Source organism: Cyphomyrmex costatus, unplaced genomic scaffold, assembly GCF_001594065.2.
Source record: "Cyphomyrmex costatus isolate MS0001 unplaced genomic scaffold, Ccosl1.0 scaffold24, whole genome shotgun sequence".
Taxonomy (NCBI): Eukaryota; Metazoa; Arthropoda; class Insecta; order Hymenoptera; family Formicidae; genus Cyphomyrmex; species Cyphomyrmex costatus.
This window is the reverse complement of record NW_017276477.1, coordinates 110,687-135,242: the sequence shown is the minus strand read 5'-3', so window position 1 is coordinate 135,242 and position 24,556 is coordinate 110,687. Positions and strand designations below refer to the sequence as shown.

General features: G+C 30.6%; 1 protein-coding gene across 6 annotated transcripts; it reads left to right on the top strand.

The window, feature by feature from the left end:
• Positions 1-291: 291 nt before the first annotated feature.
• LOC108774232 (trichohyalin) lies at positions 292-17,842 on the top strand. 6 transcript variants are annotated; one of them, XM_018540291.1, is made up of 19 exons: positions 292-365; positions 1,101-1,168; positions 1,261-1,599; positions 3,047-3,127; positions 3,401-3,542; positions 3,662-4,123; positions 4,735-5,007; positions 5,071-5,279; positions 5,365-7,865; positions 9,512-10,835; positions 10,920-11,082; positions 12,709-12,903; positions 13,053-13,415; positions 13,487-13,804; positions 14,219-14,378; positions 14,457-14,928; positions 15,012-15,615; positions 16,915-17,290; positions 17,411-17,842. In XM_018540291.1, exons 2-19 carry the CDS (start codon positions 1,135-1,137, stop codon positions 17,714-17,716), a joined length of 8,322 nt encoding a protein of 2,773 aa, XP_018395793.1. In that variant the 5' UTR covers positions 292-365; positions 1,101-1,134; the 3' UTR covers positions 17,717-17,842. The 6 variants fall into 6 exon arrangements, with proteins under 6 accessions (XP_018395793.1, XP_018395792.1, XP_018395796.1 ...); XM_018540290.1 differs by having other exon boundaries at positions 294-438; XM_018540294.1 differs by having other exon boundaries at positions 294-448; positions 1,294-1,599.
• Positions 17,843-24,556: the final 6,714 nt, after the last annotated feature.

Sequence of the window (24,556 nt, the reverse complement as noted above, 5' to 3'; positions counted from 1 at the left end):
AGCGTTTTGATTGGTTCCAATCAGTTCTCGAAAATTTGTATCACATGACATTTTGTTGCCGCAGCGTGCTGCACATAAAAAATCTAATGCCTGGTTTATGCTTCGGTCTTAAGGGCTTAATCCTAAAATTCAGCCAATAGAGTTCAAATTTCGGTTAGAACTGGCAGCTTTATTGGTTGAATTTTAGGATTTTAGGATTAAGACCTGAAGCATAAACCAGGCATAATGCGTCATGCAAAAGTGTGTGCTACGGCCTTTATATTTCATGGTTAAGAACAATATGTCCGCTGTGTTTCACGTACTAGTTTCGTTTAACTTCAATAGAAGTAGGGACTGTTCGGATCAGATACGTTTATGCAACGATTGTATGTCCGTATTTTAATTCACAAATTGATATCGATATCGCTGATTTTATCGTGAATATTAATAATTTGAATTGTAAATCACAGTAAATATCATATTAGTAGGTGATAAGAAATTGCACGCATCCTCTTATTGTGATATTTTTTCAAGTAATTTATCTATTCACACTTGCTACATTAGATTTATACAAACAAATCCGTATTAAACATACTGGAACCTTTTTTATAATTACCTTAAAATTTTCCTGTAATTGCTTTTCTATAATTGTTTTTCATAGTTACAGAGGAATAATTTTTATTTGTTTTGTATAGTAAGTGGACAATTCAATTGTGTAACATGACTATATACATTGCCTATTTAGATTCTATAATCCATACTATACATTTACACAGCACTGATTTTAACAATGTTTCTTGATATTATTTTTAATCTTTGTAATATTTTAGAATAGTGTAAAATTTTACTACTGGATGTCATTTTTTAAATAATACTATTAATAGTGTTGGACAAAATACATGTACTTTTTATGTATTTGTAATACAAAATATATAATATTATAAAACTTAGTAGGTAACTATTCTAAATAAACTATATCAGTAATATAGTTCATTTAGAATAGTTACTAAGATTGATAGTATTATGTATTTTGTGCCATAAATATAAAATACATATGTTTTATTCAGCCCTGGCTATTATTTTTTATGTTTGTAAGTTTTATTTATAAATATGATTTTTAGATAACTAAAATTTTGGAAGATATCAAAGCTATCAATGGCAGAAGAAGAAAGGATATCATTTGTTTCAGGTAGAAAACATGTTTCATTTATTTTTTATTGTTACAGGATTTTATTAGATTTAATTCTTTGATAAATAACTATTTTATGTGATATATATTAGAAAAAAATGACACAGATGCTTCTCAATCAAAAGATATTCTGGAAGAACCAAATCCAGATATCTCTATCTCCTTGTTGGACATACAAATGCCAGAAACACCAGATAGTACTAGAGGTCAAACAAGCGATGGTGATACATCAAGACTGGAGAGTCCAAAACCAGTGAAACCAGTACTTGGAAAACTTCAAGCAAAGAAACGATTAATGGCATTTGCTAATCAGTTCAAAGTATTGCCTAAATCCCAGGTTAAGCCAAATTTGTCTTATCATTCTACTGGAGCTTTAAAGACAAAGGATAAAAGTGTTCAGGATGATATAAATAAATCAAGAAAGAAGACAGGTGATATATTTCATTATAAAATTATTGTATTTTTTAAATTATTGTATTTTTGTTGGATATAACGGTATGTAATTACATACCGTTATATTGTAAACTGCAATTATTGTGCATTCGACAAATTTGGAATTGAAACTCATAAGAACATGTCGTAATGTGAAATTTGGAATGTATTGTACTTTCTTACCTAATGACATAAATTACAAGAACTTTTATTTTCACTGCAAAATATGATAACAGATTAAAATTTAGATTCCTGTTATTCGTAAAAGTATATACATTACTCAATAAAATTAAAGCATCACTTGTACCACTCTGCAAAAATAGGTAAATTTCAAGATAAAATTACATCGTCAAAATCATTGCATTGAGATGTTTAAAGAAGCATTTTAGAGCTTGAAAAATCTCTACTTTTCAGACAGGTACTTCAAAAAACCAATTTTACTAATATTTCGTAAAGTCACATAAACAAATGAAGATGCGTCAAATCTCAAAACTTTTTACGAAATTTAAGAAGTTCCACAGCGCAAACTAAAAATTATGCACAAATGCGGTTTACAGCTTCCGAAGAACTGAAGCTTTACTTTTAATTTGCTTTTTTTCTAACTTTTATTCGATTTTTTTTTATCGAGTTATTCAACGTAAGCAAGACCTCTTTTGCTTCAACATTGAATAAACAAAAAAAAAATCATGCAAAAGTTAGAAAAAAAAACTAATTAAAGGTAAAAATTCAGTCTTTCGAAAGCGCTGTAAATCGCATTTGTGCACAATTTTTAGTCCGCACCGTGGAACTTAACAAATTTTGTAAACATTTTTAAGGTTTGATGCATCTTCATTTATGTTTATGTAACTTCACGAAATATCAGTAATATCGTTTTTTTTTTTTTTAAAGTACCGGTCCAAAAAGTCAGATTTCAGCTTTAAAATGTTTTTTTAAACATCTTGATACAATGATTTCTGACAAAGTTATTTTATCTCAAAGTTTGTCTATCTTTGCAGGTGGAACAAGTGATGTTTCGATTTTGTTGAGTAGTGTATTATATTTTATGCACACCATTATGCATTGGGTTTCCAAATATTTTTGTATTACTATTTTGGCACTTTATCAAATGAATAACAATAATCAAAATTTAATTGAATTAAAGACTCCTTTATGATTAAAACAAAATCACAATAATTAATGAAGTATAATATTAATGGCTATACACAGAGTCAAACACTGTTTTCAGTGCGTAAATTATGTACAAATATATATTTGATACAAAAATTTCGAATTTATCAAAGATATTATATATTATCAAAGATATATTTGTACTTAATTTGTGTATTGAAAAAAAGAGTTTAACTCTGAATAGTCAATAATATTATACTTAATTAATTATTGTGACTTTATCAAATATTTTCTTTTATGAAATATCATGAGTATAATTGTAAAATTAAAATTTTATAGAGGAAAAAATTCTGGCTATTGAAGAAATTCGAAGAGAGGAATCTAAAAGTAAAATGTTACTTGCAGAAGCTAGAGCTGCAGGTATTGTCTTCATATATTAGGTGTACAAATTAGTTCGGTCCGCTTTTTGTGTTCAAAAATGCAATTATTTCAAAACAAATGAAGAGATTAATTAAAGTATTGTTCATCGCTGGCTACTACTTTTTCCCATCTCTCAGATAATTTTCGAATTCCATCTCAAAAAATGACTCGTCTTTGGAGGCGATCATCTTTTGGAAAACGAACCGAACTAATTTGTACTTCCAATATTTATGTTTCTAAATCTAACGTTTAATGATAAAATCTTTTTTATAGCAAGTATAGAAGACGAAAATCATACTGGTAAGAATATATCTAGTTTACTCAAAAGTAAAAAACATATGAGAGAGAAAACTAAACATGAGGAAATAAAAAGTGATCGTAAAAGTAGATCAGTGGATCGAAAATATTCAGAAAGGTAATATTTTTTATATTAATATACTTTTCTATTTTTTATATACATGTAAAATCTATATATTCTCTCTATTATTTTCTATACTCTAATAATTATTAAATAAAGATAATTATTTTTATAAGGCCTCGACATCATGACAAAATTAATAAAGATAGTTCAAATCAGGATGTTAAAAATCGAAGTGGAAGTATTGAACGTTTTACACAAAAATTATCTCAGAATAGAGGAAAGCATAAGAAAGATAAGAAAAAGAAAAACGATAAAGAAAAACAAAGTAATAGCAAAACAGATACAAATCGTGACAAGAAAGAAGAAAAGGATAAAAAAGAGGTAAAAGAAAAAGAAGAAGAGACAAAAGAAAAAACTGAAACAACAAAGAATAAGAAAGAAAATATAAAAGAAAGACGAACTGATATGTCGGAAATGGAAGTAGAAAACAAAGATAAAAAAGACAAAGACAAATGGAAAGAAAAGGTATTATTAAAAAGTAACTCATGGGCGGAAGTGCGAAAATCTGGTTTAAGTTTTGATGATGTCATTCATCTTAGAAGACGTAATAATTCAGAACGACCTGTAAAAATCAGGTTTGTAACAATTTTTTTAGTTAAGTTTGAAAAGTAATTAATTATTTTTGTTGTCGGAGCGCAGAAATAAATTTAATACAAAAGAAATTTAGTTGTGAACATGTAATGTTAAAATACCATGATGCATTTTGGTTCATTCATCCATTCACTTTTTAAGTAAAAAGTTTGAATCTTATATATATATATATATAAAAGTGAATATATATATACACACACTGGGTGTTCGTTCATAAATGTCCGAGCAAATATCTCGCAACTGCTAAAATTTGAATTTACAAGAAAGTTTAATAAGAGAAATTTGAAAGACTCCGAATCAACTACAAAGTGCACGTAAAAAAATTTTTCTATTCGTGGCTTTTTTGAGTTATGTAAATTAACATAATTTTTAAAAATGGATATCTATAATTTTTTTGTATATTTGTATAGTAGGGAGCATTCGGAAACAAAGTTATATCTAGTAAAAAATTTTTTATGTACACTTTGTAACTAACTCGGAATCAAATTTCTCTTATTAAACTTTCTTGTAACTTCAAACAGTTCGCTCGGAATTTATGGACGGACACCCTGTATATAGTTGCATATTAAGCATGTTTATGTGTAATGTGTTTTAGGACTACGCAAGATTATACACGTTATTTTGAACAAATGTTAATGTTAAGTAATCACCGTCTAAAACGTCAAGCATTAATAGCCGAGGGACTTGATGGACCCAAAAAGTATCCACCTGAATCGATTAAGTTGACGAAACGAGCAAGAGGACTTCAGTTATTATATTGTGAAAATCCGCGTACATCTCTATTGTTGGGTATTTCGCAACTTTTACAAGCTGTTACTCCGGAACGTCGTGAGAAGATACGAGACATTTGTGAAGCGTCTTTACCACGGTATATCATAATATTCTTTGTATCCAAATCTTTCTTTATCTATCCATATCTTTGTAATTGCAGGATTGATACAGAAGACACAGTACAGCAAAAGCGTAATTGGTATCGACAAATAAATACGATTAACTATCATAAAGATACCAGGTGGCATATGACTATACAGCTTCCTAAGTCAAAATGGGATAGTGAAGATGAGGAAATATCGTCTATCAATGTAACAAAAGAAGAAATTGAAAAATCAGTAAACAAACTACATATTTCCATAAATCAACGTAAGTGATTTTTAATAATAATGATAACGCATATAACGTGGATGTTAAAAGCATTGTGATAATAATTCATCTTCTGTTTTAAAAGAAGAGAGATGTTCTACAACGTCTAGTATAACGGATGAAGGCAAAATTGATAACAATGTTGAAGACATTAAAGAAGATATTAAATCTAGTGAAAAGATCGAAAACGAAACGATTAATGAATCTTCTACGTCTTCTTTGCTACAGCCTACTGGAAATGAGAAGCTAGCTTCTGAATATGAACAATTTATGAAGATGGTGTGTACTGCAACTGATGGAACTAAAAAATATTCTCCAAAGAAAAATCCTGTTAAATCTACTTCTCCATATAGTTATCATGAATTCAATATAGAATCTAATTTAGCTGAAGATAATATAGAAATACCATTAAAAGAGGAATTTGAAGAAAAAAATAATCTAGAAACTCTAGAAGAATCGACAAAGAGTACAGAATGTGAGGAGTTTACTGTATCAACAGACTGTCAAATACAAGCTAATGAAAATATTGAACAAATTGAATATACAAACGAAAATGATGAATCTCAGGATTCCAAATCAATTCCAAGTGATTGGGAGAATGTTAGAATCAAAGTTGAACGATTGAGTGATGAGAATACTGAATTGAGAGAAGTAAAAAAAAAGAAGAAAAAGAAAATATCCAGCAGTGACTCATCTAGTACTATTACCTCTTCGGATTCAGAAAAACAAAAGAAAAAAAGGAAACGCAAACGGAAAGTACCAAGTAATTCATCGTCTTCCGATTCTGATAGTACAGATAGTACTAGCAGTAGTGACTCTAGTAGTTCGGAAGAAAGAAGAAAAAGAAAACGGAAGAAAAAGAGAATTGGAAAAAAAAGGAAAAAGGTGAAACGCATTGCTCGAATAAAAAAAAAGCGAAAGAGAAAAATGAGCACGGATTCTAATAGCAGTGATTTAGATGAATGTACAAAAAAGAAGAAAAGGAATAAGAAGAAAACAATGGACACAAAATCTATTAATGGAAATATAAGAAAGATAATATCGAAATCTCCTGTAATAGCTTCATCGGATGGAACAAAGATATTGCAGTCAATGACTCCAATAAGGAAGATAAAAGAAGAAGTAGCAGGTGAAGATAAAAAGAAGATTGACGAGGTTATGTCAACGAACAGTACTATTATTGATATGAGTGTACGTGACAATGAATGTTTAAAACAGAGAAAGGAAAGAAAAGAAGATAAGTCTGACGAAAGTTTCATGGAACAATGGGAAATGGATTCTATGACAAAGCAACAAAATGATGGTGAAACCTCAAGTCAAGATCATGGTGAAGAATTGGAAAAGATGGATGGCTTAGAGAAGAATAAATATCGAAGAAAAAGAAAGCACAGTCGAGATAATATTGACCAAGACAAAGCTAAAGCCAATGAAGAAAGAATTTATGAAGGAAAAGTAAGATCAGATGAGGAAATTGAAGCAAAGAGAAAGAAAAGAAAAGAAAAAGATATTAAAAGTAGCGGTGAGTTTCTTGCAAACTGGGAACGGGAAAGTGAGCGTATCACTCAACGAATACAAAACGAAGATAAGTATTTAAAAAAATTAGGGAAACAGAAAAAGGAGAAATGGGGGGAAACAGATTTTGATACATTAAATGTGCCATCTCTGACACAACTTGAAAAAGAGGTGCATCAAAAGCAACTTCTGGCAGATGAGTGGGAAGTGGATAGTTTAGAAGCAATATCAGATCTAAACATGAGTAAACGAAAACATAATCAGAGTTTATTAAAAAAAACAGAGAAAGAAGTGAAATATGATAAAAAGACAGATACCTACATTGCAATAGAAAAAGAAGGCGTAAGAGAAATGAAAAAAAAGCAAGAACGTCTATATGCAATAAGAATATGGGAAGAGGAGCAAGAAGAAGGTGAAAGAGAAGAAATGATGCTCCTGGAACAAAAGAATAAAACAAATGATTGGGATATAGAAGAAAAATCTCTGTTTTGTAAGACTACCAAAGAAATGGAAGTTTGTAAAGTTAATGATATTGCTGCAATACAGAAAGAGTGGGCTACAACAGAAGAAAAGAAAGATATCAAGAAAGATACGAATAAGTTAACTATGAAGTCAAATAAACGAGTTAAAAAAAGTCGTTGGGACATAGGTTCTCAATCTGAAGAAAAATCGGAAGCTAAAAATATGTGGGAGGAAGAATATGTCGAATGGTCCAAAAGTAAGTGTGAGCAAGAATTTGAAGAAACAAAGAAAGGAGAACCTTGTCTTGTGGATTATTCGGAAAGTTCTAATAAATCAGAGCTGACAGATTTCTATCACAGAAAATCACAAAGTAGAGAATCATTGGAAAGATCATGGGCATCAGATGAAGTGGCGATCAGACCTATACAAGCAAAGAAAGATGTATTAATAAAACAATCAACTTTTGCGAAAACAAGTGAAGAACAGTTTGTATCCATCAAGGAGCAATCTAGAGATAAATTTAAAGAAATTTCGGAAACAGATGTAAAATTGAAAGAGAAGACCTATAAAGTAGAACTATACAGTCCTAGTTCCCCAGCACTTTCTCAAAAGGTAGGTATTTTTATCTATCCTATAAAAAAGTGATCCTTTATAAATGTATAAAGCAACCTGAATGGAAATAACTCTACATACTTGTGAAGTTTGACTAAATTTAATTATTGTATGCATAGGATGTTTTATTATAACTTTCACGTCAAAATATGTAGGAAAATATAAAAGATACGGAAAAATGTTTTAGGCAAAAATTGTATGACAAAATTGTAGGACACAAATAATTGTAAAATAATTTTATAAATCGATTTTTTTATGATGATATAAAAGTGGCTGTTTTAAAATGGAAAATTTCTTTTCTACAATTTTTCTTGTTTTCATTAAAATTCAAATATAATAATTCTATTTCATTTAAGTTCAAAAAATATATATTAGTTCAGTTATAAAAACAGATCAAGTTAATAGTTGTCTGAAATTTTGTATTTTCACTTTAACATCTTTTAATATTTTAAATGCTGAATCAATGAATTTTATATTACAATATATTTAATTTGTTAGAACAATTTAATTCGTGATATTATTGCGGTAGTTTCGTAGAGTTGTGTTTCAAGACCGAAAAATTGTTTGGTGCGCAATTTAAAAGATATATGTATAAAAGACATACCATATACGTAGTATATAAATTCACACGGAATTATAATAGCATCTAAGATCCAGCTCGACCGTTAAAAGTAATTTCTTATTGGTTGTGTTTCTCACATGTACGGTCCTAGAAAATTTAATATTTTGAATTAAAAAGGACATTGAAAAAATGACATAATATTGATCAAATCCTTATTAATTAAATATAATTTTAATATAATTTTTTGGGCTATTATTCTTTTTAGATTGCCTATTTGAAACAAAACAAATAACATTAGAAAATTAATAAATTAATAATATAATTGAATTATAGACTCTTATATGTTTCAAAAACAATACAAAAAATTTAAGTAAATACAAAAGGCTATTAAGAGTCAACGCTGTTAGCAGTGCGTAAAAATATAATCTGAAGAAGTGATAGTCTTGCTTCAGATTAGTTGTATATTACATACTACGGGACAACATCATTGTTTGCAACTCTGAGTAATTTTTAATTTTATATTGTATTGTCGCTGATGATGATCCGAAACGAAGGATCGAAACGTTCGACATAATATCTATGTTATAGATTTTAAGATTATATTTTTACGCACTGCTAACAGCGTTGACTCTTAATAGCCTTTTGTATTTACTTAAATTTTTTGTATTGTTTTTGAAATAACATTAGCCCATATATATTTCTTAGATAGTTTTTATTCGATATATTATTAATATATTTTATATTCAGTATATATATATATATATATTGTGTGTTTTATTAATCCCTCTAGACAAATATCTCGAAAAATATGAAAGATACGAAAAAATGTTTCAGACAAAAGTTGTATGGTTTCGAGGGGAACATAAGATGGTACCATTAATTTGATCTTGAATAATTGTATGAAAGTCACATAAATGTCACTTTTAATTTCTTAAATGGGACCTCCCATTTTTCATTTTATTTTTTTATAGCTTATCTCATTCGTATCATATTTTTTGAGATTTGCCTGGGGCAATTAAAATAAAACACACACGTACGCACGCGTAAATCTTTTATTTAAATAATTATTTCTTTTGTTTTGCAGGATGCAGAAATATCTAATGAAAACAGTTCTAATTCTCTACTCCGTGAAAAAAGAAAGAAAGAAGTGTTAATTACAGCAGATGAACTATTAGTTCCCATGTCTGGAATACCTTTGCAATTAATAAAACGTGATACTAAACATATGTCAAGTGAAAAGACAGAAAGTATTTTAAACAAAATGCAATTGGAGGATAGAGATTCTACTCATAATTTTGACATTAAAACAACTGATAATTTATTTGATAACATTTCAATAAATGAATCGTGCTTAAAAATACATACCCCTGAACATATAGATATTTTTGCAGAGTATGGATCAGAGAAGTCATGTGATAAGCAGCATGCTACAAATTCCAATGTGAACTCAGCAACGCATACAAAAGATGATGAGGTGAATGAAGGAAAGAATGCACTTAAACTTATCCCTAAGCAACTCTTGATTCGTCGTACTAACGAACAAGTAAAATCAAAACGTATTTTGGAAACACCATTACAGGATCCTGCTCAACATGCAGCAGCCTTATTGACAATACAAAAAAAATTATTAGAGTCACACGCATTGAAGAATGATATCAAAGAATATCCGAACCAAAAACAGATAGATCATTTTGAACAGAAATATAGTAATAGAGATACAGTAGTGAGTAACAGTAGAACTGATAATACATTACTAGATACAACTGAATTTTCCGTGGTTTCCAAAGCGTCAGTAATAGCGATACGACGATCGAGATCCCCGACATTGGAAAAAGATCTCTGTTCGATTTCTGTTCGATCTGAACAATCTGAACACTACGACAGAGAAAACAAGAACGATGATGTGAAGAGATATAAAACTAATCGTAATCTAAATGAAATTAGTGCTTCATCGAATATACGATCTCCTGTCTGGGAACACAGAAAGAGAAGTCCTAGCAAGAAAGAAAGTGAAAAACGATATTCGCATGATAAAGACAAGAAGGAAAAGAAATCTGAAAGAACATCTGCAGATGTAGACAAGCCTGACAGAAGGGATAGTAGAAGTTCCAAAGCAGATTTTGCAGATAGGAGAAGGTTTAGCCCTTTGGCACGAGGAAGAAGAAAAAAGAGCCGAAGTCCCTATGTCTCATGGGAACGTCAAGGGAGCGGAAGTAGAAGTTCTGGTCATAGTTGGAGTAGAAGTCGTAGTAAAAGTCCAAAGAGGAAGGACGACTCTGTTGTCAGTACGCGAGATAAAGATAAAGATAAAAAAAGAGAAAAATACGACGATGAGCGATCATGTAAAATGAGAACGGATGAAAGAAAAGAAAGATACACGCGATCTCCATTACGCTTTGGTTATGAGGGTAAAAAAAGTTATAATTATTATTCTCTAAATAAATAGTTTTGCTTTATATTATATAAATATTTAAACATTAATCTATTTACAGATAACTTTAAAAAACACGGCATTGCATCTTCTAAGGACAATCGTAATGATTGGGGTAGGAGAAGACATGACAATATGGATCATGAGAAAGATACTAGATTGTATGACCCAATAGATATTTTGAGGGAAAGAACAATGGAATCTGAAAAATATCGAGACAATAGGTATAAAATATCCACTTGACTTTTATATGTGTATGAATTTTTCATATACCTATATTTACTAATAATTTGTTATGGTGATGACATATAGAGTATTTAACTAAATTCTTTAATATTAAATCAATCAGAATGTTCCGTCCGTTTTGTGCAAAAAGTGATTTTATTTAAGAAACAAAATGAAAAAGTACATCAATCAAAATATTGTCCATCAGTAGCAATGACTTTTTCCCATCTTTCGGACAGCAAGCGAATTCCGCGGCGAAAGAATAACTCATCTTTGAAGGCTATCCAGTCAGAAACCCATTTTTCGACGTCTTCATAAGAATTGAAGCGTTTCTCAGCAAGTGCGTGTACCATCGACCGAAAGAAGTGGTAGTCGGAAGGGGCACAGTCTGATGAATAAGCATGAGGTAGCACTTCCCAGTAAAGTGCTTCCAATGTTTCCTTAACAGCCTTAGTGACATGAGATCGATCGTTATTTTGAAGTAAAATCATTTTATGCTGTCTTGTCTCATATTCTGGTCGTTTTTCGCGCAATGCTCGGCTCAAACGGATTATTTGTTCTCGGTAAAGATCCTCTATGACCAGATTTCAACAACTCATGATACACTACATCCTTCCCACCAAATACAGAGCATGGCCTTCTTCCCATGAATATTGCGTTTTGGCGTCGATGTCGATGGTTGATCTGGATCGCAAATGGTTTTTCAGCATTTGGGATTATCGAAATAGATCCATTTTTTATCACCAGTCACAATTCAATGCAAAAATCCTCTTTCTTTGTTACCTAGCAAACAGAATTTCACAGGTGGTTTTTCGCCTTTCAATGTCTATTGGCTCCAGTTCATATGGGACCCATTTTCCTTCTTTGCAGACCTTTCCTAAGGCTTTTAAACGATCGGAAATAACAGATTGAGCACAATTTAATGCTTCTACAAGTTATTTTTACGTTTGACATGAGTCTTCATCCACCAATGCCTGCAATTCTTTAAATGCCTTTGGCCGTCCAAAACACTCTTTGTCCTTCACATCAAAATTATCATTTCGAAAGTGTCGAAATTATTCTTTGTATAAATAATAAATTATAAGGCTCTATATGTATAAAACAATGTAAAATAGGATAAAGGCAAAGAGCCAGTAGTTTAAATTTAATAATAATAACAATATGTAAATAATGTAACAAAGAAAATTTTAATATAATAAATAAATAAATAAAATTTTCTTTATTACTTTATTTACATATTGTTGTTATTATTATTAAATTTGAATTACTGGCTCTTTGCCCTTATCCTATTTTACATTATTCTCTGTATGTTTTATCGGAAGAAGCACTATCACCATAAACTTCTACAAGCATTCGATGAGCTTCAGCTGCAGTTTTCTTCCATTTGAAGCAAAAGATTAACATTTCGCGCAAATGATGTTTATTTGGCTCAAATTTCGATATTTTCGATGCAGTAAGAAACAATGTTATGTACAGATACTAAAACTAAAAAATTAAGCTTGATTCAGACATTAGAGTTATCGACAGTTCCCGCTATAGATACTCGCCGCTGGATGGACGGAACTTTCCGATTGACTTGATATTATATATTATATTTATAATAAACTTATAATAATATTCTTTAGGTTTCACATAGAAGAATTAGATCATACGTGGCAATATGAAAGCAACAGTATTTTACGAGATGGTAACGAATCTATGGATTCGTACACTGGACAGGATTTGCCTCTTGAATATGATGATCGATCGTATTATAGAGAGGGAAGTCTGGAAAGGGATATGATACAATCTTCGCCTCAATTGTCAAAATACAGGAGGAGGTATTTACAGATTTCTATACATATTAAATAGGTTCAACGAATATAACGTCAATAAAACATACTTTTTGGATTTCAACATAAATATTAAGTGTATAATTGTATTCATACAAACAGTCGAAGCAGTTAATATTTTTTATTTATTGAAACAGATCTAATGTAAAAAGAGAATGGGGGAAGGACATAGATTCTCCAAATTTAGATCGTCATTCTGATCACAGAATACGAAATCGAACACAACGATCGAGGTATTCGCCTGTACGACAAGAACGATTTCGACGAAAATCAAGATCGCGCTCTTGGTCACCACTAAGATCCCAATCTCGATCGAGATCGAGATCGAGGTCAGGATCACATTCTAGATCGACATCGAGATCAAGACTCAGGATGAGATCGCAATCGAGATCGAGGAGCAGATCTCCGTTCGATACAAGATCGAGAGTGAAATCTGTTTCTATGTCAAGATTAAAAAGCCCGGAACATTTATTTAGAATGTCGGAATTACAATCTTCCAGGTAACATTTAATTCAATTTGCATGGTGCATCCCTTATTTATGATTAAATCTGTGGTCAATTTTAAATGCAGATCTCCTTCACCTGGAAGCGATAGACTAAACGAAACAGGAAGGGAAACAAAGAACGATGACGAAAACAATAAGTTCAGCACTTCTGGCGAAAGGGGTAGACGTATAGAGACCATTATACATTCGGGGATTATATCAGGAACGAGTATTTTAGATTCAGAAATGGGTATCAATAGTAATATGGATGCAACAAACTTCCAATACTCAAATGAGATTGAAGGCGAAAATGAATACTATTATACAGAGAATAATTTGACTTATCCTCCTTGTATAGATGAATCATCTACAAGCTCCCCGAAACGTTTATCTCTTGACGATAGGTAAGAATAGACGCCAGGTTTAATAACTAATCATAATAAGCACTATATATACAGGAAGTCAAAAGTACTGGAACGCCTATAATATATCTCGGAAATATAAGTTTTACAAAAAATGTGTTAGACAAAAATTATAGAGTTTAAAGAGATCTTTTTACTGATCTTATCAGTTTGACCTTGGATAGCGTCGCCAAGTTAAATCAAGATCAAATCGAGTTTTTAAGATGGAAACCCCCATTTTTTATTGTATTTTCTTATAATTTATCTCAAGAGCTTTTCAAAACATTTTTTAATTAAATATTTTTCCATTACCTATTTTTTGAATTATAAGACTTGAATATGTATACCATGAAAAGTAACTGATATATTATTATTAGATAAAAAGATTTAAATATCGTGTCTAATTATTGTTTACAGATTAGAATTAGAATTAGGTATTAAAAAGCAACAGAACAAGGACTCTACTGGTATAACTTCAGAATATTCTACAAATTTCAATCCTAATGTTATTGCGTATCCATCTCCTCCACAACAACAACAAATGATGTACAGACAGCAGCCTACTACCGTTGTACAAGTATTTAACATATTATGTTTTTCGTTAATTATTAAAACGAATAAATTTTTATTAAATATAATTTTCTATATTATTAAGGTTGGAAATGTCCTACAAGTAGTCCCTGCTGATTTCAATAGCGTGCAATCAGCGCGTCGCGAAGTATCTGCTACAGTTACGACTCCGCCCTTACGATCCAGTCAAGTGGTTCGCGTAGGTAACGTTCTCCAAGTAGTACCTACGTCATTAGATTGGAGTAGCAGCAGTAATAGCGGCGGCGGCGGCAGCAGCAGCGGCGGCCAATCTTCGATAGGTCAATCAAATGTAGTTTTATATTCCTCAGCTGTCCCGGTACCTTCACCTTCGGCGCCCATGTCAGTACCTGTCCCCGTTCCCGTTCCATTACCTGTGCCACCAACCTTACCGGCCACGACAAATACTCTCGCCCCCGTTGTAACTATGTCATCTATTACGTCACTGCCGCTATCATTGCCAGTACCTGTTCCAGTGCCGGTTCCAATTCCCTCCGCGACAGTAGCAGCGTTCCCAAGAAACGAGATTCAGCCTCAAAGTACGTATATAAGTCTGTTTTAGATATGATTCTTACCATCCGAAAAATCTTATTATTCAACGACGAACGTCTCTATGTTGTAGAAATAATTCAACCCGTGTATAACTATGAAGCTATACTCGAAACACGCCGTAAGGAACAAGAAGAGCGTAAACGATTACGCGAGTTACGCAGGAAAGAGAAAGAACGTAGAAAGATAGAACGGACTAATCGACGAGCTTTGCGATTATTGGAAAAGAACAATACAACATCACGACAAATGAGTGGATTATTAGATCACCGTAAGAGTTCGATTGTAGATTCATTAGTCCTGAAAGCATTGAAAGAAGGAGATGAACAAACTGAATCTCCATTAGTTAATCCTATAAAAGAAGAGGAGGCAACAATATCTATTAAAGAAGAAGATGAAGATATCACTGTGGATGAAGAAGAAGAAGAAGATGAAGACGAGATTGAGGTCGAGGCGGAAGATGATGAGGAAGAGGAAGAAGAAGTAGAGGATGAGGATGAGGATGATGGTGACGATGAGAAACCATTACAAATGATTAATCAGCGAATTGAAATTGACGAAGCGATAACAACGTCTACTGTTACAACTAAAGATCAGACAGAAAATGATACCAGGAAGGAATGGTTGATGTTGCCACCTCCACCATTAAAAGGCATTTTGGTTGTACCAGGATTTAGGTTTGTCGATATTGCTTAAAATTTCTTTAAAACAATATTACAGATTTTAAAAAAACCAATGAGAAACTGATGAGAACAGGCCGTAACGGTCAAGCTGGATTTTGAATATTTCTAATATACATATAATTGGGGATGAATTTATATACTACGTATGTAGATTTTTTAATTGCGCGCCGAATTTTTTTCAGACTTGAAACGCAAACTCTATTAAACTACCGCAGTAATATCATGTGTTAAATTGACAATTTAACAATTTTTGATGCTTTTTGCGCATCTTAGATTGATCTTAATAATAATGAATGACATATTAAAATCTGCAAATAATTAATTTTCATTTCGAATAAACTGTATAAAATGTATACACTAAGAACTTGTGTTGGCTCATATTGTTTTCTGTCCTTATCTATCGTTTATTAGATATAAAACAAGAAGAAAGCGATATATGTAGTCTTTCGAAACTATCAGTATATAAATTCACGCGAAATTATACATAAGCATCTAAGATCCAAGCTAGACTGTTATAGGCTTCGTATTCGTATTAGTTAAAGAGATAGAATGATTATAAAAGCGCTGTATGTATTAAGTGTACAAATTAATTCTCGGCCTTTTTTGACTAACTTTGACTTGCGAATCCTCCCTAGCTGTTTTAAGCGATAGGAAACATCTTGCTGTGTTACTCCAAGCGTATTTGCAAGTTTTAATTGCGTTTGGCAAGAATTCGTTCAAAATTTCCTCCAACTCCAACGTCTTTCGTTTTTTTTTTTTTTGTTGACCAGGGCGTTCACGATCCTCAAAGTCGAAATTTCCCTCTCGAAACTGTTGGAATCATTTTTTACACGTACTGTACGATACAGCATTCTTGCCTAAAGCCGAACAAATCATTTCTTTTGCTTCAGCCGCGTTTTTTTTTAAATTGAAACGCGAAAAGAAGGCAGTGCCTCAAATGTTGCTTTTTGAACGACATTGTATTTACTGATTTTTCAAGTTATGTTCACAGGAGGATCAAGTATTGTACCTCATTTTGAAGGTAAAAGATGGTACTTCAAAATGACTACAGATGGGGGAGGGGAGTTCAACTTAAACGGGTTCTGAAGTCGCTGAAAGTTAGGCTGAGAATTAATTTGTATACCTAATACGTACGCATAGAATTACAATATCAGTCATAAATTCTTATATTATTTTACAAAGGCAAATTACGAGCCTTACGATTTAGTTTAGAACTGATCCGTTAGATTTAATGTATTATATTCATACAGTTTGTATGTACTGTGCATGAAATATATAAGCGGATTTTTTCAGTCCCAATGGTAACTTGGATTTATCAGATACGGATAACAATGCAAAAGACAGTAACGACAAAGATGGAGAGATAGATACGAATAATGAATACGATAAAGACATACGATCTGACACCAAATCTGGTAAATCAAATTTAGCAAAACTGAAAAAAGCAAAGAGAAGCAAAAAGTCAGTTCAATTTGCTGATGGTGTGAAACCTGGTGAAGGAACTAGTCCTAGCGGTGGCGAAGGTGATATGCCTTCACCCCCTCCACCCAAGGGGATAGATTTCCGCGAAGGACTGGGAGATTTGAGAAGGGACAAAATTTACAATTCTCGAAAGAGCAGAAAACAGGAAAAAAGGACGAAACCACTAAAGGCAAAGAAAAAGGTCAAGGTATGCGATTATTAAATTATTATTCCTCTTTCTCTCTTGTTTAAAAAGAAAGAGGCTTGTGTTCAGAAATGTTTTTCAATTATTATGTATAATATATTTTTTTTCTCTACATTTTTATAGGTAAAGATAATCAAGTTGGATAAAAAACCACGCATTACTCCATTGACAGCCATGATGATGGATGACTCTGACGAAATGGACGATCGTTCACCACCCCCGCCGCCCCCTGGTTCTCCTCCGCCACCTCATCTCTGGCCCAGTTATCTTTCAATTTATAACACAACGGTTCGAGCAATTGAACAATCACAGACTACTACTGCAACTTTGACATCTATTCAAGCTCCACCACCACCACCGACTCCGTTGCCTCTTCTAATCCCGCCACCTCCGCTTAATTATACCATTCAACCTTGCAGTAAATCTTAAACTAACACTACTTGCAGCGTCGATTTTGCAATCTTTTTAAGTACAAGTAATTTTTTTCTTTACATAAAATATAGTAAATTTTTATCTTTCTTCCTTTTCTTTCTCCTTCCTTTCTTCCTTCTTTCCTGGGAAAATATTCTGTACGTGGGAAATCGTAGACTGTAAAAGTGAGAATTGTACACTAATATCGATATTGAAATTTCACATAATAACGGTAAAGTTAAAATAGTGTTAAAGAATATATACCAATAATAGATGTAAATATCCTTACAATATAATAATTTTTTTCGATCAAAAGATCATGATCTTAATCTGATAAATGTTGATCCATTACGTCCGGAACTTTTAATAACTTCATATTAATATCTATTTCGTATATTTTCGATATCTAATGTCTCCGAACTGATGATACAATAAAATAAAGGTAATTTTTTAACAGAAAGGTAGAAAATTTAAAAATTAAACCTTTGCACCTTTTTAAACACGAATTATTTTCATGACAGTGTGTGCATCATACGTCATCAAATTTCTTTCGTGAATGTTTATTGAAATATACGTAATAAAAAACACGTTTTGCGTGTAAAACGTGTTTTAACTAATATAGTCTTTCATTTAAAAAAAATAGAAAATGATTTTACTATATACATATATTAGGGTGGCTCTTATTTTATACTTGGCAAAAAATTTTTTTTATGTATTTGTTTGCCGATCAAAACAGTTTCAAATATAAAAAAAAACAATCTTTTTTGTCAAATTTGTTACCACATACCTGTCAGCATGTGTTCTTTTCATTTGATTAAATTTTAGAGAGATGATTTTTTAAATATTTGGAACTGTGTTATGGAGAGAGAGAAATCGACAAACTCTAATACATGAAGAAAAAAATCCTAATATTTATATATAATCTTTCAATGACATATCATTTTAAATGGCTTTATTGTATATAAATATAGAAATATAATTTTTTATGTTATAAAGGTGCCTTCAAAACGAATTCAATATATGATATATTAAAAATTATTTAAGCTTAAAAAAGTACGAAGATATTAATTTTTCAATTTTCAAAGACTCTCTCTTGTCTCTCTTTTTCAGCTCAGATAAAATACGAAATACTTATTTTATAATTTTCGTATTTCTATAAGAGAAACTTTTTGAATTGTATTATTCGTTCTAAGACGCTCTGTACTAAAAAATGGTAATGGCAATGGACATAATGTAATTATTGTCAATGTGTCGTTAATACGATTTGTTACAAGTAAGTACATATTCGAAAAAATGCAATGTATATACATTGTATTATATATTGACTTGTCACGAATATATGTAATTTAAATATATAGGCAATATATCATTTAAAATTAGATCCTATTCTTTTCTTAGATTAAAAACATTTAGTACCTTAGTGATAAAATACTTTATACGTTAATCATAACTGTATTATTTAGTATTATAATATCATGAGAGTATACAGAAATCTGATTTTAAAAACAGTAATCTATACTATTTAGAAATTTTTTAATCTTAGTATGAGTAAAGATAAAACATATAAGATTTTATAATTAATAAAAAAAATTAACGATTTATGGACCCGTGTGAAACTGGCCCCCCAATATTAAAAAATCGATTTTTTTCTTCATGCATTCGTTTGCTCATCGTTTGCTCACGATTGCTCAGTTGTAATTTTTGTTTGCTCACTCTTAGTTCAAAAGATATACGAAAATTATGTTTTGGAGGGCCAACTTCACACTAGCCCCCCAATATTAAAAAATCGATTTTTTTCTTTATGCATTCGTTTGCTCACCCTTAGTTCAAAAGATACAAGAAAATTAAGTTTTGGTATCGAATTAAAAAATCGATTTTTTTCTTAATGCATTCGTTTTCTCACAATCTTTTGAAGTAAGGGTGAGCAAACGAAAATTCCAACTGAGCAATCGTGAGCAAACGAATGCATGAAGAAAAAAATCGATTTTTTAATATTGGGGAGCTAATGTGAAGTTGGCCCCCCAATCTCCATCGTTAATATTAGAAATCGTACTATAAAGAAATAAAATTTATATACCTACATAAAATGTACGTAACTGTCGGCCGATCTTCGAATCGCCTCCGCCTTCCGCTGTCCCCCTCGTGGTAATATATTATTAGATAAAAAGGTTTTAAATTTTTGAGTATCTTTTTTTGAACATGGCTTGAACTTTTCATTTTTATATGATTTTTTTCAGATGTCACTTACTTTTTAGAGTACAAATATATCACAAATATATATAAAAAAAATGAATTAAAAATATATAACGAAAGAGTGAAATACGGCGAAAGAGAGGTGTGGTGGGGACAGGGGAGGGGAGGAGAGAGGACGTTACAAAGTTATAATACGGCCTTGAATGCGGATTGAGAAGAAGAAGACTTTACTTCATTTCTCATAAAAATTATCACTTTTCGACCGCTTGTATCTCCAGAACGGCTTGACCGATTTAAAATTTTTTTGGCTCAAATTAGTCGTAGCGATGCCGCCTTTCAGGACATATAACGTTTGATTCAAAATTTTTTTATATTTTAGTAGTTTTGCACCCCCGAAAAATGGACTTTGGTGGCTCGGGATAAGAGACTTGTAGTATCTTTCAGTTTTTGAACATGGCTGGAGACACTACTGCGTCTCCTGATATGTATGGAATATATCCTATGTATATTAGACATGACGTTTTTAGAATATTCTCAGAACATCATGTGCTGTCTGGGCAAGAAGTCATAATATAAATCTATTTCGTAAGCATATACACACTATACACATACATTAATTTTATATAATAAATGAGTACATCTCATTTTTTTTATTAAAGTGTTATTACATTTATTTATATATCGTGGCTTTATACAACGAGTATATTATTAATTTTTACAATTGTGTGTGAAAAAAATAGCTTAGTTTACAATCCTAATAATAGAAATTTCCTTCAAATATTGCTAATATGCAATATATGCTAAATGATACAGTACAGAAAATATTTCATTTAAATACATCACATTGGCAGTTATTTTCTAAGTAATTATAATAATTACATTATATTTGTTCAAATATTTTTTTTTATATTACAACATTTACATTTTTTTTTCTTTAGTAATATACTATATCAAAAACGCGTATACAAAAGTAAAAATATAACTTCATTTTTTCTAAGTTCGCGATATGTTTTCAATTAGGAAAAAGCTTGTAGAACTGTAGTCTTTTACTACTTGTTAATTAAGTCTACAACTAAACTGCTCACTTCCATATGTTTATTGCTGAACATGTTCGTATGATGTAAGATAAAGTCATCAACCACCCAAAATTAGGAGGGACAGTTCCAAATTTTGTCTGAAATTAAGAATACATAATTATGAATTGTTCCTCTTTTAAATGTGAAAATAATAAATGTGAAATAATAAATAAAAATAATAAGTATGAAATATAGTTTTCAACTAACATATAAAGAATTTTATGCTATTTATTTAAAAATCCACATTCATAAAAAACATTCAGTAAAAAATACAATTAAAAAAAATTAATCTCGTAACTTTCAATGTAATTTTTGCGATCTCGTATGATGTTATACATTAAGAGTTACTAGTTATTTACAAATATAATATTTTTCATGTATAATAATATAATGTTATTTCATTAATTAAAATTTTTAATAAAAAAGTGTTTATATATATATATAATTACAGTTAATATTGAATTTTTTAATGTCCTTTCTCTCTTCAGTAGTTGATTACCGTAAATTTTTTAGTTTCCAAGATAAAAAACATTTTAGAAAAAAATGTTAATTTTCAATATTACATAATTTAGGACCAAAGTCTCATAGATACAAAACATCAATTTAAAAAATGTTCCCTCTTTGAACTATAAACTCTAGTAATTAAGAACAAATAAGAGTACAACGTTGTTGATACGTACAGTAATAAGAAGTGAATTTGTTCAAATTATTAATTTATTTCATTTAAATAACAAATTTAGTATGTTTCGACTTACTTTGGAGTCATCATCAGCTAATACAAATTTAACATTTTTTCTTTGTTCGAATCACATTAGATTTACAAATTTAATGTTGTAACAATCTTTGTTGTATTTAAATTAGTAATTTGAAGAAATTTACTTCTTATTACTATCAGTACCAACAACGCTGTTTACTCTTATTTATTCTTATTTATTCTTGATCACTGGAGTTTATGGTTTTGAGTCCACACAAAGATTAGGTCTAAATTAGTTCCCTCTTTCTTGTTTAAAATGTATTTTTAAAAAACTTTTTTTTATGATTTTTCTTCATCGGGATATTTAAGTTTTTGTAAAATGCAAGAAATCGCAAGCATCCTCGAACAGTAATATATTGTATATAAATATACAGGGTCTGCCAAAAGTCTCGAGTCATCTGAATAATTTCTGAAATTCGAGATATAAGATTGAAATTTACAGGAATACAATGGGATCATAAAATCTATCATTGAATCCATTGATCAGTAAAAATACCGTTAAACAAATTTCGAACTACCAGAGAAAAATGAGCTGGAGCCCCATCCTACTGAAATCAAACATTTTAGAAAGCTTCTTCAGCAATATCTTGAATAGCCGGTATCACTTGATGTTTTAGGAAATTTAACTAATTATCTGAAGTTATGTTATCTTCAATGAAAAACGGTAATATAATACGATTAACCATTATTTTGGCCCAAACGTTAGTCTTCTGAATAACAATGTTCAAATGATTATAACTCTGCGAAAAAAATTGTTGTTTTCGTCTCGAAGAGCTCTTTCAAATAAGTCCTCACTCATTTAAGATTTTTAGGCCCCCTTTTCCCCCCTCTCCCCGAGAATGTTAAAGTGGGTGTTTTTGAGGTTTAATGATAGATTTTATGATCCCTATACATTTCAATCCTACATCTTGAACCATTCAGAAATTATTCAGGTGACCCGGGACTTTTGGTGGACCCTGTTTATAAATATATAGTGTTGGTCATTTAATAAACTCAAAATCACGTGCACTCACACATAATATACATACAGATAATGCATGTGCATGGGTGGACATACGTAAAAACATTTTAGCCTCACTTTTATCTCTTTCTGTTAATCAAAGTGAGCAATCTAGTTATAGAAGTCTTTTAACAATAAAAACGGTGAATGTTCACTTTATGGGATCCAGCTCCGATGATCTTGACCTTGACATATGTTGTCAAGGTCATGATTCTGAGCAACTTTGCCTTGACAACTAGATGGCGGACTCTTATAATTTTGGAGATATTCAGATTCCGCCACCTAATTGTTAAGGCAAAGTTGCTCCACAATCATAACCTTGACAACATATGTCAAGGTCAAGATCATCGGAGCTGGGTCCCCTAAAGTGAACATTTACCATAAAATCTTTAGAAAATGGCAGCATTGATCGATATGTGCTTTTAATTCACATATTTTCCTTACATTTTAGCTCGATATATATCGATTATTAAATATGAAATGCTCTTATACAGTTATTTATTTGTATATTTACGCGTATAACATATAATTATGATATAGATTTGTGTATATAATGCATGGTATTTAAGGAATGTAATATATGCAAAATTATTTTTGAAATACTTTCAAAAGATATCTGAGACAACTAAGAAATCTCACTTTCATTTATATCATAACAATACATGTTATATGTCACAGAAAATTATACATATACATTCCTAGTTACTTATCACTTATGTAATGTATTATTTTGATTTGTTAATTATTGTTATTGTAAGATACATTTCTGTAACTCGAAAGTATGACTCGAAATTTTTCTAATACCAAGTGTAAATATTTACATATTTTAAATCTTGTGCATTTACTTTCAAGCCGATAGGACTTGTGTAATTTCGTAATAAGTTTTCCTAACTTATTACATCTCTTTAGAATAACATAAATATGATAAACATTAAAATCTGCTACTTTTTTAAACCAATTTAACACACTTATGTTAAGAATTAAATGACTCTATCCGTTTGATATAAAGCAATTACATAGGTGTAAACAATTAATTTAATTAACGGAAACATTGATATGAAAATTATAAATATTTTCAACATATATAACAATCAACAACAATTAAGTTTACATAGTTCAACGTTTACATATCTCGTATATATGTTAAAAAAAGTGAAAAAAAAGATAATAGTGCAATTAAGTTATAAATAAATGTAACGTCAGGAAATGTTGACAAAAATATAATTACTTAAATGCGTAAAAAGTGCCTTAATTAATATAATATTATGCTAACATGAAAAGTACTTATTATTAGATATCTTTAATTGTGAGATTCACATATGAATTATGCATAAAAGGATAAATATGTAAAATATCGTGCATTTATGAATATCATTTTGTGGTAGATTTTCGCAAACGCGCGATATTTTTATAAATACCACATTCGAAAAATGTTATATCCAAAAACTGTTTAAATTTCAAATTTATACTATTGCATTTTTAGCACCACTATTCACAATTCGAGCACACAAGCTTCTTCTAATTGTACGTATTAAATATCGTCGTCCTACAATTCTTTGTATACTCATAACAAAGTATATTTGTAAAAGACTTCCAAAAATTGAAAGAATGTACAAGTGTATATTCAGTTGTGCAAAAGCTATTAATATTTTCAAAAGTATTCTCAAACTATTGGTGCTTCTTTACTGAGATTTCCATCGCAGTTATATAAAATTAAAGAACATATTCTGTAACTTTTAACGACTGTAACTGCAGCTATAATAGGTAAGAGTTGCAGAATAAGCTCCTAAATTGTAATGAAGTTTCATTATTTTACAAGGCAAAATTCTCTTCAG

Coding starts and splice junctions, on each gene's coding strand:
- LOC108774232 (XM_018540291.1), top strand. CDS start 1,135: ATGGCAGAAGAAGAAAGGATATCATTTGTTTCAG. Junction 10,836..10,919: donor ATTACGCTTTGGTTATGAGG/GTAAAAAAAGTT, acceptor ATCTATTTACAG/ATAACTTTAAAAAACACGGC. Junction 13,805..14,218: donor CGTTTATCTCTTGACGATAG/GTAAGAATAGAC, acceptor TATTGTTTACAG/ATTAGAATTAGAATTAGGTA.